Consider the following 19760-nt stretch of genomic DNA (forward strand, 5'->3'; position numbering starts at 1 on the left):
CTATCATGCAAGCAATGCGTACATACAAGAAAAAAAAAAGAAATGTTGTAGACATTGCTTACTGATTTTTCTAGAACATTATGCAAGTCTGTAGAAGACAGTGACTTTCTCAGCACATGAATAGTCCTGCCAGCCCCTGTTGCATTGTGCTTAGCACATCGTGCTACGATGCCAGGGGTCCTGGGTTCGAATCCCGGTCTGGGCATGGATGCTTGCGAGTGTCCATTCATCACATAATCACTCATCCCCATCTTCACAAATTAGCTAAAAGTGGCACAAATAGAGAAGTAAAATAAAGCAAATCAATCAATCAAAAACATGAAGAGCCCTGTACTGATGTATCCAGACCAGACGTAGCTGCATAATAGCAAGTCTCTGTGGGTGATGGAAGTAGGGAAACCCTTCAGTACGAAAGAGTGGTCCAGATATATAGAATGAGAACCCATGGACCATTAGGGAGCCAAATATCTGGGAGCTAAATACTGGGAAAGGAACGTCCGATTATTAAAGGTCTTAAAGGCCTACCACTGAAATAGTGTGCTGTAGTTTAACCACCCACACACCCAGAATTAAATTATTAAAGAAACTAATGAATTTTTAAATCACTTCATATGTTTATCGAGTGTTTTTATATATTCCAGAATCAGAAATCATCGTTGGATTCTCCAAGTGGGAAACGGGCTGTAATAACTTCACTGAATCTCACACCACCTGCACCAGATCCTATAGTTGTCCATCCTGGTGTAGTTGTTTCAATCTTACATCTGATACCTTCCATACACCATTCAAAGGGAACACAGGTACTAACTGGATATCCAATAATAGCATTTTTTTCATATTGTGTACATAATGTTTTGTCTGTTAACATAGCTGTAAATTTATAGTTTTGGCTAAGAATTGTTTTGAAATAATGTAATATTAATGTATTTATTAGGGATGGGACAGATTAATCAGTACTCTTATAGTATCGGCCGATATAGGCATATCTGTTTAGCGGTAAAATTACCAATAATTTTACCAATCTGATATATGTATAAATATCTTTTAATTTAGTGCAATATTCTGCCATTTTGTTATAATTTTTATGGATATAAACATAATCTCCATACCCTACCTTTCTTAAAAGTAAATCTTTAAATTTGCAGTCATGTGCTAACACAAATTTATTAATGAGGTGAATGAACCATGTAGATTCTTCACTACCATTTACAATTTTATATCGGATCAATGAAATATCGGTTATTGGTATCGGTAAATTTTATATCAGTACTTTATCGGTATCGGCCAATTCCTAGTATTTATGCATGTATAAGGTGCACCTTTTCCCAAAATTTAAGACCAAAATAAACTACTGTGTGTGTGTGTGTGTGTGTGTGCGTGTGCGTGTGTGTGTGTTATACATGGAATAATTCCGACAGCCACACAAAACAAGTGAAATGGCTGTTTCTCATAATTTTTCATCTTCTGGCAGAATATTTTTGTTGCACGATCTTTTTAAATAACTTTGAATTTGATTTTTTGTCCACCCAGAACAATGTCTTACATCAGTGATAATTTGAACTGATGCCCTCTTATATGCATATCAAATTTCTGATTAGCTCGCCCCAATTTGCTAATTATTGCTCCCCCAACCCATTGTTGAATTATCTCTCCCATTGTTGAATTATCTCTCCCATTGTTGAATTATCTCTCATGTGCTTATGAAAGCGATAGAGTGTATTTTTTTTCCTTTAAGCTGGCTCTAACGTTGCAAGTGTATGCAGCAGAGGTTCTCAAATCACTGGTGCGATCAGAAAGAAATCAACAAGTAATGTGTGAAGCTGGCTTACCAGGAGAATTATTATCATGTGGACACCTTGCATTGGAGGAGGAGACACATCCTCTTCACCCTCCATTACAATACATGCTGGAGAGGTTATCAGCTCAAACGCTTGAACCACGAGATCTCAGGTAATTGCAAGGCTATTTATTTTGTAATCCACATTCATTGGTAAAAGAAGCATTGCATTGTGATTTTTAACTCTTTCGCTGCGCTCGTTGCATTTATGCACAGCACGCCAGTTACTCAACTGTTGAATCAGAAGGTGAATTAAGTTGTGACGATAATAGCGACAGTTTTTATGAGACTTCAAGTGGTGACAGTGATTGTGCAGTGTCTGAAGAAGAATTTGTACCGCCGTCCATAACATCATGGAGCAGAGTTCAAAGCAGATTGATCTAGGTGCGGGAAGTTCGACACAGGCAAGTGCTAAGTTACTTGGTGACAGTACAGTATTTAGCACACCATTTTCTTGTTTTATCAAATATTTCCCCCGCTCAGTATTTGAACACACAGCAGAACAAACTGAAGTTTCCACCACCCAGTATCTTGATACTACTTACGAATTTCCACGCCGCTCCACCACTGTGTCATCCTGTGTTTTGAGAAATACCATACAATCAGGGACTACAGAATGGTTTGTCAGTGCAAGGAATGACTTTTGTAATTTCTCTATAACATATTTTGCAATGTAATTTTTTAAAATTATTCTTTCTAAATTTTTTTTTTCAAAATTTCAAAATTTTTCAAAATATCATACCACCAGGGACTACAGAATGGTTTTCCAGTGCAAGGAATGAATTTTGTAAGTTCTCTCTCATATATAACGCAATGTAATTGTGAAAATTATTTGTTTATAAAAAAAATATTTTTTCAAATTTAATTACGCAGCCAAGGGATATTGTGTGCCAGAGAATTCCGCAGCGAAAGAGTTAATACCATTATCAGTAATAACTAACACACTCATAAAATGGATATGAATGTTTCTTGTTTTATTTATACAATTATTTTTTTAACTATCAGCACTATTCTGTGTATTATTACCATATTGCAGCTTGTTCATACCTAAGTGAAGATTGATTTAAGACTGTAGCAGAAAGTAATATTAACTCATGTGATATTTAAATTACTGATAAGGTTTGTCTGTAAAAGAAGTAATATTTTTCCACACCTTAGAACAAAAACATTGAAAATTTTTCAAGTTAATATTGAAATTGTATTGCTAATATGAATAATAATGTAAAAAAAGTATATCCTGCATGAAGAGTATCTTGTACTACACACACAATAATAGTTGGGAAATTCATACAGTATGACCACTCAGCATAGAATTGGGCTAATTTCAGATCTACTTGTTGTACATGACATATTTGGGTATGATTGCTCCTTATGGGTGTATTAGATACATTGGTCACTTCCCTACATAAGGATAATTTACTGTTTCTAATTGCATGCATATGTCATGTAGGGCAAATGGTGAGATGTCGGTCAATCTGAAAGAAGTCTTTAATGTAAAAATAGTGACAAAAGACAAAGATTGTAGGATGAATATACAGTACATATATATGTAATAAATTAATTTTTATGGCTAAGTTATTAATTTTGGTTTCATTGTCCGAGTTACATAATATTAAACATTAATTTTGTCACATGTAGCTGATAATATTTTAATCAACCTGTTTTCATGTAAATTCTTGCAGGGAATTTCTAAGGCTAGGTGATCCACTTTCCTCCATCTCAATTGATCACCTGGAAACAGTGTACGCATCACGTCCACCTCACAGAAAGCCAGGAGGTCCAGTCCCACTTACTCGCGTGAAGACCATAGTCTCCATGACAACCCCTCGTGATTTCCGCTTGCATGGAACAGCCATTCTGCCCCCGTTTGTGGAATTCGACATGGCCGCAGAAGGATTTGGATGCCTTTATCTTCCAAGCATTGCACCACAAAGCATTTCTGGTCCCAGCGTGGTTGGTGTTGGCAACCTGAACAGTGGAGACACAAATGTTGTTGGAGGGATAGGCTCAGGTATTCATACTTGCACACTTGATTTGTTTGTTTGCAAAAGATGCAATTTAACAGGTGTTATTCAAAGTTGTATTGTCTATGGTTTTCTTCTGAGTTAAAGGAATTTTTTTTTCACTTTAAAAAGTTCAATAAATTATTGACCTTTGCAAAACATGATTAAGTTCATATAACAGAAAAATATGTGTAGGTTTGGCCGCAATACTACTCTATGTAATATCGATATTTGATAAAATCTTGTCAATTTTTTCAAAACTCTCCTCTTTTTTAAATTTAGGAGACCGTATCTTCCCACCCCAGGCAGGACTGAGTTACTCCACATGGATATGTGTCGACAAATACTCAGATCCCCGTACAGACCCACACTGTGTTCGCTTGCTGACTTTAATGAGGAATCTCCATGGAAGAGAGGATCATCTCGTGTGTCTCGCAGTTGTGTTATCTGCCCGTGATAAAGCAGTTATCATAACCACACAAGAAACCATCATGCCACAAAGTAAGTGAAGAAGAAGATTGCTGCACATATTCTATATATGCGTGAATGTGCATTTGTAAGGTAAAGAATATGAGGTGAAGATTATGATGAAAATGTTTATTTTCAAATATGTGTTTTGACTTACTGCATGCACATGTGAATGAATAATAGTTATTTTATTTGCATCCATCTTATTGAAGGCATAATGAAAGAAATTGCTGAAGGTCATATGTATAATGCATAATTAAAAAATCCAAGCAAGAACATGAAGAAACTTAATGAAGACCGTTTCTTTGTATGATCAGATATGTTTTTAAGAGATGTAAAGAGTTGAGATTACACCACACCATACCTAACAAAATAAATAAAAATAACAAATTGTGTTTGTAGATGTTGCAGAGTGGGAGCCAGAGGTTTCAGGAGATTCTGGAGCTCGTGTTTGGTGCCCTGATCTTCTTCAGGAGGGCCAGTGGCACCATTTGGTTCTGGTTCTCAATAGAGCTGTTCTGAAGAACTCTTCATTTTCTCTCTACGTTGATGGGCAGCATGTACATACTCAAAAGGTAATTTTTTTTTCTTATAAGAAAACAAATTAAATTTTGAATCATTGTGTGTTAGAGAGTAATGAGAGAGAAACAGAAGTTTATTATAGTGGGTGTATGTGTCAATTCTAACTATGGCACGTGTCAATTAAATAGACTGTCATTATCACTTATGTGTATGCCCCTGTCCTGGACATAAACATTCCTTCAATTTCATCTAATCATCATTCGTCTTCATAATTGCAATTAGCAGAAAGGTACATTCATATTTCATTTTTGATCGCAACACAAAATGTAAGAATACACATTGTCATGTTGATTTTAAGTAGTCTCAAAGATGTGAAGTGCATTTTCCTACCAAATATTATTACAGAATAATGGGAAATTTCATACAATATTCACTTGAGTCTGTATTATCCTGTATTATCTTCAACCAACTTCTAGGTATTCTGTGCAAAAATGTTTTATAGTATTTCTTTTTTAAATTTATTTTGAACATTGTTGAATAAACTTTATTCTCTTGAGTAGGACTTGCAAGTAAATACTTAAAACTTGGCTACTAGCATATTAAAACACCATGGTATAGTCTGAAAATTTATCTTTAAATTTCCTGCAAAAGCTTCAAAAGTCAACAAATTTGCTTTGTCAAAATGAGTGGTAATCCTGAAATTACACATGGGTAGAGGCATGCAAATTTCGTTCTTGACGAAAACATGAAATATGAAATAACATGCTGTAATGTTCATTTTTCATGTTTCTGAAAGGTGTGAGGCACATTTTTCTACCCTGTTTTGTCACGAAATAATGCGAAATGAACTGCAAAATGCGAAATGTACTCTTAAACACGAAATTTACCGTTTATATACTGATGCGACACTTTCTGAAGTCTGAAGTATCCTGTGAGTTATGCAATTCACGGAAAATTGATTAATTCTGCTGTAAATACTTGAGAAGAAAAAATGGACCCCTTTACACAAGAATAAACTTAATACTCTGGTAACTACATAAATGTGCTATTAGAAGGGGTAAGTTTATTTTGTGTAATAAGTGCACTTTTTAAATCAAATTTTGGATTATATTCACAATTTTAAAACCAAAATGTCATTTTATATGGCACTTTTGATGTGATTATTCACCGCTATAACACCGAAATTTTATTTTATTTACTGCTTTTGAACCCGAAATAGACTGTTTTTGTACCGAAATTTTGCTTTGTTTTATTTACCAAAAATATGTGCCTCTACACATGGGTTAAACTGGGCCAAGTCCCAATTAACCGTCTGAGCATTTCATGGACTTAAACATAACTTTACTTTGCCAATAACATTGTTCATTTCTTGTCTGCTTCTTTTCATACAGTGTGCTTCTTTTTGGGTTTAAGGGGTGACCCTTTCTCAAGACACCCAAATGTCAACCTACCTCGCTTCCATGTAGTACACCCTGAACTGCATTTTGCAGACTATCGAGGCTCTGGCGTATAATCCTCTGTGAGGCTCGAATTTTGTGCTGTCCTTGTCTGTGATTGATCTTTCATGCATTTCATCTTATCACCATTCATTGTCATCTTCACAACCAGCCAAAAGTGTCAGAAAAGTGAAGTAAAATAAACTAAATCAGTCATTCATTATTTTTAATTATTTATTTATTTATTTTGCAGCTCCATTACATCTCCCAAAATCCAGGAGGAGGTGCTGCAAACTTGACAGTTGCTTCCTCGGTCTATGGTTACATTGGAACACCTCCAGCATGGCGAAGGTACTCCAAGCTGTCGTGGAAGCAAGGCACTTGCCACTTGGTGGAAGAGGTGCTGAGCCCTCAGATAGTTGGAACTCTCTATCATTTAGGTCCTCACTATATGGGAAGCTTGCAAGCTCCAGAAATGAATGGTAAGTGTGGCAGAAATCCATTGAAAATGTTTCCAAATTCTAAACTTCTTTTTGCGAATTGTCCTTGTAGCAACCAGTGGTGCATTCTGAAAATTTGACCTGGTTTACAGCAACAATTCTTATTTATTGTACATATGTATTATATATTAATTAGATATAATATAAATAAAGCACCAATGCAGGCATGCACAGGGTGACTACTCACCGGAAATTCCTTGAATTCTGGGAATTATGCATGAATTATTGGCTCCGGGAATTATGCGTGAATTATTGGCTCCGGGAATTCTGCGTGATTTTTCCCCCGTAGACATGAAAAATTGCAACTTTTGTTAATTCAAATCCTATATGAATATATATATAATTATAAATGCCCAGAAGCCAGGTTAGTTTTTATCTTTATCGAGGAAGAAAAAGAAATCTGCGTAGAAAATAAAACCAAATTCTCTCAATCCGTTTACTTTATTAGTGTTCTTTGCAGAACAATCAGATGAAAGATTATTGCAAGATAAGATAACTTGAAGGTGATTACTTAAATTTGAGTTCGATATCCTTATTCAATTAACATTTTTTTATAGATTAGTATATCCCATAACATTTATGACTTGTGTTTGAAGATGTATTTCGAGTATGAATATGTGAAATGGCACATGTAAACTGCACCTTAAATATTTTAAATATATATACCATTTAATTTAATTAGATTTTTGGATACATTTAAATCACACAGATCCTTTATATTGTTAATATATTTGTGTGTGTGTTTGAGGGGGGGAAGGGTTAATATGTAAGGTTGAAATAATTAAAACATCTGCTTTTATCCTTGATTTTTTGGAAAATTCACCTTGAAAACTGGGAATTATACTTGAATTTTATCATGGTCCTATAGTGGCCACCCTGCAATCAAGTAAAACAAAATGAGAAGTCAGACAACTTCAAATTTTCCTGCAATTCTGCAATTTTTATATATATATATCAAAGAAGTTGGTTTTCCAGCAGTAAACCAGATAACATGGGAGAATATGCCACTGGTAGCCACAGTCATCTTACAAACAATATTAATAAGAAATGTTTCTTAGTGACTAAACTTCTTTAATTGCTCAAAAATTCATGTACTCCACGTCTTTTTTAAAAGCTAAGAATATAATGAAATCTAATTCAGTTACGAAAAATATTTGACAACGATGTTATAACAAAAGTACAAGACAGCATATGTTTAAGTGGCCAATAAATAAATAATCTTTAAAAATTGGTTGTATTGTATTCATAGTTTGAGATAGATGTAGTAAGTCAAAACATTATGCAATGAAAGAAGTTTACCTGTAATAGAAACAGTTTGTATTTGGGGATGGACTAATTTGAAATTTTGGCCAATCATGATAAAGTACCAATATTCTACTGATCTGTTGCAAAATTACAAATGTTCCTTGAAGAATGTGATTAATTCATTAATTTTCTTAATTAATATTAGGGATGGACCAATATGAAATTTTGGCCGATACCGATACAGTACCGATATAAAATTTACTGATACCGATAACTGATATTCTACCGATCCAATATAAAATTAGAAATGGTCCTTGAAGACCCTGAAATTTTCATTGATCTCCGTAACAAATGTGTGTTTCCAACTGATTGCAATGCAAAAGAAGTTGAATATTTAGACATTTACTTTTTCAGAAAGTAGGGCATGGAGATTATCCATAAAAAAATTACAACAAAATGGCAGAATTTTGCACTAAATTATAGATATTTATCGATATATCAGATCGGTAATTTTACCGATAAACCGATACACCGATATGCCTATATCGGCCGATACTGATAGAGTACCGATTAATCAGTCCCATCCCTAATTTATATACAAGCAGAGTAAAAAAATGACCATAATATTTTTTATGGGCAGAATATATACAATGGGATTGAAAACACTTTATCACTTTTCAACGTAGTCTCCACTCCACCATGTTCATTGCAGGTTTGACAAATATTGTGAGATGGCAAACATTATTAACTTAAACATTCTTTAGTTTTATTTCAATTGACATAGCTTTCAGTGTACTTATTACTTATATTTTCAAATTTCAGGCATTGACTCCTTGACTCCTTTGGTGGCTGAGGATAAGGTTATATTTGGGTTGAATGCCAAAGCTGTTTCTCAACTAACTTTGGCAAAAATTAGAAAAGTCTACAGCAGAGCAGATAATAAGTCTATAGCAAAGCAGGTATGTGTATAATTTTTGTCATACGCGTATTAATAAGAATAGTGTCTTTCAATAATAATTATAATAATAATATAAAACAACAATGTAGACTTACCTCATCCTTTTTGTTTTTTGATCAATAGCTTTTTTTAAAAAAAGTTTAATTTTGTAATGGCAAAAATCATGTTAAAATTACTTGATGATGAAAGTGACCGGATCGTACTGACCTCTGTTCTTCTGTTGAAGTCAAGCTATGAAGAAATGTTAAAACTTAACATTTATGGTAAAACAGTATGGATTAGCAAGAGTCTGTAGTTGATGTTGGAATTCCATCCTGTAATGAAACATTCAAATGCTGACCAAGGCAAAATATTGTAGAAAAAATTATACACTAAAACATAACGTTTCCATCCTGTAACAGGGTCTTTTTCAGGCAAAGATTCACAATAATTTGATCTAAAGATCCAACCATCATCTTATATATACAGGTACATTTGCAGTCCATACACTAAACAACATAAAGGTGCCAGTCCTTATCTCAGACATTTCCTGTCAGGAATTCCTGAGTGTGGAGTCTCCTCACAGGTAATAGATGCACTACCTGACAGATGATTGACAGGTACCTGGTAATTGTCTGTGCCTTATCAATTCCTCCACATCTGGGTCTGTGCAGGTTCCTTATCTCCTGGACTTCTCTCCTCTTTTCTTCCTTCATTATTCTTCCTTCTTCTTTCCTCCTTCCTTTCTCTCATCGTTTCCACTCTAACACTCCTTTCCATTCTGTGTTTATCTTCAGTCCCCCATTCCAGTTCATACTGTCTTCTTCTTTTTTTCTATGTCGTGTCCCATTTTGTTTGTGTGCTTGAATATAGCATTTTTTTTCTCTCTAGTCTTACATCATCCTTGTTGTTTCAACCTGTCTCTTAGTCTCTTTTTATGTTTCCCCTATGTACACACTATAACATTCCTTGCACTGAACTTCATATATAATCCCTTCCCTTCTTCCTTCTTCTTGTTCGCTATCCTTAAAATGCTGCGGCCTCCCTTTCTGTATGTCCTTATGCCCACTTTTCTCAGTTCTTTGCTTATCCTCTCTGTGGCTTTCACCATACTCCTTATGCCAAACCACCTCTCTTTTTCTTTTTCTTTCCCCTCCTGTTTCTTTATCTTCCTTCCTCTTCTTTCTTCTGTTTACATCAAGTCTGTCTTTCTTTTCGTACCCATTCTTTTCTAACTGCTCCCATAGGCTCTCTATTTAGAGAATTCTATATAGAATGGGAGAAAGCTAGGAGGAAAGGGAGGGAGAAGAGAGGATTAGTGAGGAAGTGGAAAGAGGCAAAGGAAATAGAGAAAAAAGGAGAGGACAGTATGAACTGGAATGGGGGACTGAAGATAAACAAGGATGGAATGGAGTGTTAGAGAGAGTGGAAAGAATGAGAGAAAGGAGGGAGGAAAGAAGAAGGAAAAATAACGAAGGAAAAAAAGAGGAGAGAAGAAGTCCAGGAGATACGGAACCTGTACAGGCCCAGGTGTGGAGGAATTGATAAGGCACAGACAATTACCAAGTCCCTGTCAATCACCTGTCAGGTAGAGACTCCACACTCAGGAATTCCTGACAGGAAATGTCTGAGATAAGGATTGGCACCTTTATGTTGTTTTGTGTATGGACTGCAAATGTATATATAAGATAATGGTTGGATCTTGAGATCCAATGATTGTTATTTTTGTCTGAAGAAGACCCTGTTACAGGGTGGAAACATTACGTTTTAGTGTATAATTTTGTCTACAATATTTTGCCTTGGTCAGCATTTGAATATTTTATTAACGTGGAAACAAGGCTTAACAGTGTTTCCATCCTGTAATGTACACCTCCTGATTAAGAACAAATACTTATTTGAAAATTCAATCCAAATTTCTAATATTTCCCCTAGTTCTTTTCAAGCAATCACAAAACTAGTTGAATACTAGAATGTAAATTATTATGCTCTTTCTTCTTAGGATCCTTTTTTGTTTTACAATAGTCACACTGCATAATTAGGGATTTTGGTCATGTTATGTAACGGTCTTAAAATAGCTGATGAAAGTACAGAAAAATATGTATTGTTTGTCATTTCTAAAGTGTGTTTGCAATGCATTCACATCAAACAAAGTTATAGTTTCATTTTTGTAATTCACTTTAACATATTTACCATGCTAATAATCTTATTTTCATTGTTGCATCTATTGTTTTTTTGGAATCATTAATCAGGAGCAAACTTCTAAGTTATGACATGCAAACTACATAAAATTATAAATTTGAGTTTCATTTGCGTAAAATAATATAGTGATTTGTTTTCAGTTGGGAATGTCTTCTCATGAAAATGCAACCCCTATACGTATTCTACACAACTCAGCAGGCCATCTCAGTGGCCCAGCTCGTTCCTTGGGTGGTGTTGTCGTTGGTTACTTGGGAGTTCGAGTTTTTGCTCCCAGACCTGTTGCAAAGACAATAGAAAATGTTGGAGGGTGCTCAGTTTTGTTAGGTAGGTGTATATTTGAAGTGATATCATTTTAACTATGATTTTTCTCCTTTCTATTGATTGTTGCACCACAGGTTATTATTAATGATTAAAATGGAGATTGCGTACAATTCACAAAGCTTATTACCTAAGCTTGGACTCATGTTAACTTATGACTTTCTTTCTTTATTTTGTTATGCATATTTAAAGAACAATATTCTGAGTCACATAGAAATTTATAGTGTTCCTATTACTGGGTACATATTATTCATTGCTAAAAGGTGTCCAATACCGGTCAGATACCTGAGACAATGAAGGTGAGCCTTCAAACTTTATAGGTATCAAGTAGATGAAAAAAGTAACACTGACATTGGAAACTTTCATGTAATATTTAACCTTTTGTGCAACATTATGAATATTTTGAGTGTTTTACTATACTTGATTATAATGCACTTTTTTTTAACTATGATGGGCCGATATGAAATTTTGGTTGATACCAATAAACTACCGACATAAAATTTACTGATACCGATCCGATTCCAAATGGTCCTTCAAGAACCTGAATCACTGACCGCCTTCAAAAATGTGTGTTTCAGGGTAACTGCAGTGCAAGAAAAGTTGCATGTTTTTAGACATGCGTATTGAGACATTTACTTTTTAAATAGTAGAGCTTGGAGATTATCCATAAAAGTTATAACTAAATGGCAGAATTTTGCACGAAATTATATAATAGTTATAGATATATCGGATCGGTAAAATAATCGGTAATTTTACTGATAAACCAATACACTCATATGCCTATATCAGCCGATACCAAGAGTATTGATTAATCTGTCCCATCCCTATGTTAAACGGTCCATTTTCTCTAATATCTTCTGATTGGTTCCATGGGTATGGAACTCTTTTTGAACAAAATTATGTAGAATACCAAGATTGAGTGTTTGTGTGTATATATTGCAACCTGTATTTTCTATGTTTAGGGTTGATAGCGATGGCCCAGGATGTAGAGAGTTTATATGCAGCTGTGAAGGCTTTGGTGTGTGTTGTTCGCAGCAACAGGGCTGCTCAGCAAGAAATGGACCGTCGACGTGGTTATCAGACACTTGCCATGCTGCTTCATAAAAAGAGGTCACTTCTGAACAGTCACATTCTGCATTTAGCCTTCAGTTTAGTTGGAACTGTAGACAGCGGCCGTGAAAGTTCTTCTATTCCAAATACTACAGCTTTCCATGACTTACTCTGTGATTTGGAGGTACGTGAAGGATATTTTTATATTATTTGTTTTTAGATGTATTTTGTCTCATTTAGAGATATCTATGGTGATTACATATATAAAATACTTTACACTTAGGTGTATTTTCTCTGACATAATGAATAGTAATGATAGGTTTAAAATGCACCACATTGAAACTAATCTGTCTGTTTTGCTCAAATTCAAATACAGGTCAGAAATCCAATGTGCAGCTGTTGTATAAATTTCAACTCAACATCTCTGCCATCTTGAAACTCATTGACCATTTTCACTCAAATCCAATACCAGACTAGTGATGAGAAAACTTTCTAGTGATGCAAATATTTACCTCTTTTTTTTCTTCTAGGTTTGGCATGAAGCACCAGGAGACCTTCAACGTTCTCTCTTTGAACATCTGTATGAACTAATAGCAGAGTCTAGTGAACAAAGGAACAACCTACGCATTGTGAGAGACTTGCAGCTCGTTCAGCACCTTCTGCATATTCTGTCTGATGTAACCCACCCATCTACACGACAGGTGCTACTCTCTTTGCTTGGTGCATTGTTGAGTGGACAACCACGACCAGCTGATCTGTTGGGGTGAGTTTTGTGTCCCAGTAATCTACATTATTGTCAATCATCTAGTCTATAAGTAAGTGTCTTTTTAATCACTTAAATTGGAATTTAATTTTTTAAATTTCTTTCTTTGGATCAATATACAGGGTGGCCCAGAAGTACTGCACCATAGGCTCGATTACAATATTTGTTCAATGTGTTGGCCACCATTGTCAAAACACAACTGTAGGTGGTCACCCATCATTTGCAGGATGTGGGTCACCAAGGCCGGTGAAATAGCACAGCACTCTGGAGCAATTTGCTCCCACAGATGCTGTTTTGTCCCTAATTTTCACACTGTACACCTTTGCTTTTGGGTAGCCTCACACCAAAATCCATTGGATACAAATCTGGGGATTGGGGAGCCCATTCCACGGATCCCTTATGGAAGTTCTCATTTAGCCACTGACATTTTATATTTATCGCCTCACACCTATGGTGTGGGTCTTTTGGCCACCCTGTACTCTTGAACATGATACAGCCATCGAAGGTTTCAGGTTTCCAGTCGTGGCCTGGTATGGGTGTTCTTTTGTGAGTGTCATTTCATCTGTTCATTTCATATTATCCCTCGTCGCCACCATGATTCACCAAAAGTAGCAGAAAAGCATTGCAAAAACAAGAAGAATTGGCCTTAGGATGTTTCATGGTAACATGTACATCTTTTTTCCACATACAATTAACTCTGCTTCTCATAACCATATGGATTCAGATAATTGGTTCATTATGTCTAAAGTTAACTAAAACTGAAATGCCTTGCTTAACCTGAATTAAGATTAGTAGTGACAGGGGGAATGAAAGTCCAAATGCAGAAGTAGATTATTGAAACAAAATACCAAATACAGTACAGTATCAAATATAAAATCACATTTTAGTACCTAGAAATGTCTTATTTTCCTGTAGTTTACGGTTATTACAAGCATAAGAAAATGATAATAATAATAACCGTAAACTACAGGAAAATAATTCTATAATGCAAGCAATGCGTACATACAAGAAAAACTAGAAATGTCTTGTTGCTTAAGGCATACCATTTTAATGCACTTTTTTATATTTCCTCTAGAGTCTGTGTTTTTTCTGCACTTGATTCAACATTGTCCACATGCTCTGAAAAACTGAGAGCAGTCCTTAAAATGCCACTTTTAAAAAAAGAAGGAACGACAACTTTATGTTTCAGCATCTTCACATTTCAAAACTTTTGACTTGACTGAAGAACACAGCAAAGACTGTCCCTCACCGTAGAGTCGTTAGAATAAGTAAAGGGCAAAGTATAGAATAGATAATGTTCAGTTACGGTTACGTGCTAGTGAATTAAGTGGTACAGTCATGGACACTTCTAGCTTGTAACAATTCCATTGAAAGTTAATGGAATTATTACAACCTAGAAGTGTACGTGACTACATGAGATGAAGATAATTTTCAACTATGTGGTATATTGTTTAATTGTTTCCTTCCAATTCTTACACTTACTTTTTGTCACCTTCTTCGCTGTGCAGTGCACCACACAATGAAGGAACATAGGTGGTGTGAAGGTAAACCAAGGTGAAAAAATTAAAACTCAGAAAATTTTTTATATAATTTTGATATGCTGGGAGCATGAATATTGAATGTGTACTGCGGAAAAATGTAAAATCCAGGAATGGAAAAGTGGGGTTTATTGTATGCAACATGATTTTTTTCTTAATTTTGCTTTTGCACATGTCTAAATTTTAACAAATAAATTTTTATTTATTTTTTTGTAATATGTTGCAAATCCAAGTGTAGTTCATAATAAATATAACTTTATTTAGAATACAAAAAGTACCTATTACAAATGCACACATTTGCTGCAATCATTAATTGTTATCCTCTTATTGATTTCTTTGTCAGATTTGGTCAGTTTGTGGCAGCAACTTTGCCTATATTTTCTGTTAATGAAAAACAACTAGTTCTTCAAGAATTGCATGCAGAACAAGACAGAAATGATGGAGGCGATGGTGAAAAGGAAAGGGATACAGGCGACCATGTCAGCAGTATATTGTTGAGAAATAGATGCCTTCAGCTCCTTCATTCTCTTCTGTTTTTTGGTAAAAACAGCGTAAATGTTGGGTAAGTTCATTATTCACAGCTTTAAATATTATTATTTTGCACAGTTTTTAATGATGATGTACCGGGTGACTTGTGGGAAACGGACGTTTATCAATAAAGAGTACGCAGTTGCTGTGCAAGAGAAAATAAGTTTATTGGTACGAAACGTAAGGGCAACAGTTACCATTTGAGTTGACATAGTCAGGTATGAAAAATGACATCACGCAGGTCGCTGCCATCCTCTTCAATGCAGAGCTCCATTCTCCGCCAGAAGTCTGCCATGACATGGGCCAACAGCTTGTGGTCAATCAAATGCACCTCGTGTGTAATGGCAGCTTGCAACTTCCGTAATTTACAGGGTTTCTGACATAAAACATGTTCTTTCAAGTACCCCATAGGAAAATTCACAGGCGGACAGGTCCGGCCACCTGGGGGCCATGGCACGTCACCGAAGCGTGAAATGAGGCATCCAGGGAACAGGTCGAAGAAAAGTATTCAGCATGTGCACATAACCTTCGAATTTCACTGTCACTGTGACGTCGTCCTCCTATAATAATAATAATAATAATAATAGTAATAATAAAAGAGAGAGAGAGAGGCCCGATGACACCAAACCGTCACACGCTGCAAGTGGAGAGGTTTTTCATGGTTGTTGTGAGGATTTTGTGGGGCCCAGTATCGAAAGTTCTGTTTCTTGGTGGACCCATTAAAGTGAAAACTAGCTTCATCCATCATTATCACTGCTGCATTTGGGTCCTCTTCAAACACCACTTGCATAACCACAGCGAAGTCTTCACGTTGTAGGTAGTCCATCACATTGAGCTGTTGTGCCACCTGCAGTTTGTAGGGGTGGAATTTCAAATCCAACCGTAAGATTTTGCGCACAAATTCACGACAGCTGTAACTCGCGTGCATGTTGATGTGTGGATCGACTCGGGCTCCTGTTGATTGCTACCGTCACTCTGGTGATGTATGTGTGATTGAAAAACACAATTTGTGCAATGTTTGTACTTGAACAAAGCAGAATTTATTAAAAGGTTGCCCGAAAAACTAACAGTTTTGCTAATTTTTACTAGATTTCACTGTGATACATTTTTTACAGCAGTCATGTTGTGTTAAATAATTACCTTACACACTGCACCTATAGTACACACCATTGGCCAGCATTTACCCCCTATAGCTCATCTCTGTACTGTACAGAACAGATTGAAAACTACTTACCCGAAGGGTGGTAATTGGACACAGTTTTATTATTTTTTTCTACTCCTGAAAGGAATTAGTAAATTTCAACAATGGTACCCGACAGATATATCAAATAGTCATTACCAAAAAAGTACTGGCTAGAAAAGTACATAAATGTGGGAGCTATAGTAAAAGTTTGATTTTTACCCTGGGTCGCCCTATATGGCATGGTTTTGTAAGGTAAATGTCTAAATAGGTAAGTTAATGAAGCAAAACTCACTGCACTTATCTGGTTACTAAGATAATTAAGGAAGTTAATGATCCTTTGATGCTCTTCAGGGAACATTTGTAATGGATTAGTGGTATCAATATTGGTAAAAATTTCATATTGGTACAACCTAATAAATATTAACATACAGTGCTCAAAGTTGTGTAGATTTTGTAGATTTAGTTAGAAAATTGATGACTTGCCTAGGCTTAAATGTGGCAGTATAATTGAAATGAAGAAACACTCAATGATAATAAAATTATTATACTGTACAAATAGTGTATTGGTGGCATCACTAATTTCCTATTCATGCTGATTATTTTCCTGTCCTCTCTCTTTAATCCATCATAGGTTTTGCGATGAAATTGCAAGAGTTCTGGGATTTGATTGGGTGTTGCTGTTTCTGCAAGGACATCTTCATCCTTCCACTGTTGTTTGGGGACTGCGGATACTTGTTGTTCTTTGCTCTTCTTCTCTACTGCAGAAGTTCAGGGAAGGGACAGCAAATGGAGGCTGGCTTCGAGAAACTGAGCTTGTCCTGCAAAATAAAATTGGGATTGTGTTAGGTCAGTGAAAAAAATGCACATTCCCTGTTTTGTTTTGTTTTTCCTAGGCCTGAGCTGATATTAATATCAGTATATATCAGTATCAGTACTAGTAAATGAACATTGCAACAATTTAAATTTGTTTGAAATATGTATGAATTTCATTAGAACCATATCATATTGCCAAGTGGTCAGCATAACATGCTACAAAGCCAGAGGTCCCATGATTGAATCCTGGTTAAGAATGAATGTAATCATTGTATTTTCCCCATCATCTAATTCAATTCATTGGTTCATTAATTCTGTCACAATTAACGCAAGATGTAGAAAAACAATGTAAAATAACATAACTGAAATAACATGTCAATAACCAGAATTTTAGTTGGAAATATCTCATGTGCTGGTTTAATACTCTTCATGATATGTAGACTCCATCACAGTGTCGCTTGTCATGTTGCGGAGTCTGCAAGATACCTGATATCCATAAAAGAATCTATTCGTATCAATAAATTTAAAACAATATCTGATACTGATAGAACTGATATCATCTCAGTGCTGTGATTATTACACAACCCATGTTCATTATACAGCATTCATTTGTGTGTGGCAAATGAAACAGAACTAATAATGCAGGAATGTTAAATCCAACCATCTAAATGCTGTAAACAATTTTTTTTTAATTTGCTATTTAGTGAATACTTTTAAAATATTGAAACATTTTTTCCTGTTCAAATTATGTCTGAAGCACCATTCTTAACGTTGATTTTCTTGTCTACAGAAAACTCTGGTTTACATTTTTTAAAAATAGAGAATGCCAATTATTCAAGTATAAATTATTCAAATATACACAAAACTGTTCCACATTGAGTATCACATCATCTTCATTTTTCCCATTTACCAGGTGTGCCGGTTAATAATTCTTAATTGATCCAAAAGAAAACAAGTGTATCTAGGGAGAAAGGTATCAAATGCTTTATTCAATGGTATGCACCATTGCTAGCTATACATTGTGCCCATCTTTCCATCAAATTGTGGATGCCCTTCCAGAAAAATCGTTCACATTTTGAGGTGATTCAGTCAGCAAGCCATTGTACAACATCTTCGTAATTGTTGAAGTGTTGCTGGGAAAGGGAGTGAGACATCGATGAAAACAAGTGGTAGTCCAAAGGGGCTAAGTCTGGTGAGTATGGTGGGTGGGGCAAGAATTCCCAGCCAAGTGCAGAAATTAGTTGTTGACGGTAGCGAACGGCATTCACTGTTTCACCTGGTTTCAGAAGCTCGTGGTACACCACACCCTTCTGATCCCACCAAATGCACAGCATTGTCTTCCTTCCGAAGCTATTCGGTTTTGCTGTCGATGTTGAAGGTTGTCCTGGGTCAACCCATGCCTTTTTGCATTTTGGGTTCTCTAAGTAGATCCATTTTTCGTCCCCAGTCACTATCCGATGCAAGAAAGACTTTCTTTCATGCCGAGAAAGCAACACTTCACACACTGTTTTTTGCTTTTCCATTTGTCTGTCGTTCAGATGATGTGGGACCCATTTTCCTGCCTTCTGGATCTTTCCCATGGCATGAAGACGATCAGATATGGTTTGGCGACCAACATTTAACTTCTCTGCCAGTTGTTGTTGCATTTGTGTATTGTCTTCGTCCAACAGTGCTTGCAATTTGGCATCTTGAATTTTTTCGGCTGACCCAGGTGATCTTTGTCTTTCAAGTCGAAATCACCACTTTTGAATCGTCGAAACCAACACACACACTTGTCTTGCTTTAGGACATTGTCACCGTACATTTCCACAAGGATACGATGGCTTTCACTCGCGTTTTTCTTTTGATTGAGCAAGAGAAACAGGACGTGCCGCACATGCTCCTTATTTGGTTTGAAGGTCAACATGTTTCCCACACAAACCCAATATCACGATCACTCGCACTCGGTTGCACATTTTGACAGGTACTGTCCTGGCAACACACTGACATAAGAGTTGAGACTGTGCACCAACCCTTGCTTCCAGCGACGAAACGAAGAATTATTAATCGGCACACCTGGTATATTACTGACATTAAAGCCTTTAACAAAATAAATACCTTCTATTTGCATTTTCATGTCTACATAAGTAATCTGCAAATAATTATGGAATGTATTAAATTCTTTTCTCTGTGCAATTTTCGTCATCCACAGGGGTGCATATAGTAATCTGTTTTTTTTTTTTTGCAGGATATCAGATTGGCACTGGGAACCCCAAACAACTCACCCGTGAAGTGAAGACAGAAGCTTTTAACGTACCTGGGTTTCAGCGTCTAAATTGGCTGCTGCCCCAACACATTGATGTACCTGAGGTTTATTTTCTCCTGATGGCCCTCATGATGGGCCAACCTGTTAAGCTTCTTCCAGCTGATTCCAAGGTAGG

The 19760-nt window shown here is 35.9% G+C and overlaps 1 protein-coding gene across 2 annotated transcripts in view; it reads left to right on the forward strand.

Moving 5' to 3' along the window:
• The window catches only part of bchs (WD repeat and FYVE domain containing 3 bchs), a 154200-nt gene that overhangs the window by 39720 nt on the left and 94720 nt on the right, over positions 1-19760 (forward strand). For both annotated transcript variants that reach the window (XM_083131159.1, XM_083131160.1), the window contains exons 16-28: positions 642-800; positions 1736-1950; positions 3520-3848; positions 4123-4341; positions 4711-4883; positions 6520-6748; positions 8834-8970; positions 11288-11471; positions 12428-12699; positions 13046-13278; positions 15160-15378; positions 17159-17373; positions 19568-19755. In XM_083131159.1, coding sequence (XP_082987285.1) covers positions 642-800; positions 1736-1950; positions 3520-3848; positions 4123-4341; positions 4711-4883; positions 6520-6748; positions 8834-8970; positions 11288-11471; positions 12428-12699; positions 13046-13278; positions 15160-15378; positions 17159-17373; positions 19568-19755 — 2772 coding nt within the window. The remainder of the gene's footprint in view (positions 1-641; positions 801-1735; positions 1951-3519; positions 3849-4122; positions 4342-4710; positions 4884-6519; positions 6749-8833; positions 8971-11287; positions 11472-12427; positions 12700-13045; positions 13279-15159; positions 15379-17158; positions 17374-19567; positions 19756-19760) is intronic.

This window comes from Lepisma saccharinum, chromosome 11 (assembly GCF_977018435.1).
Source record: "Lepisma saccharinum chromosome 11, izLepSacc3.1, whole genome shotgun sequence".
NCBI lineage: Eukaryota > Metazoa > Arthropoda > Insecta > Zygentoma > Lepismatidae > Lepisma > Lepisma saccharinum.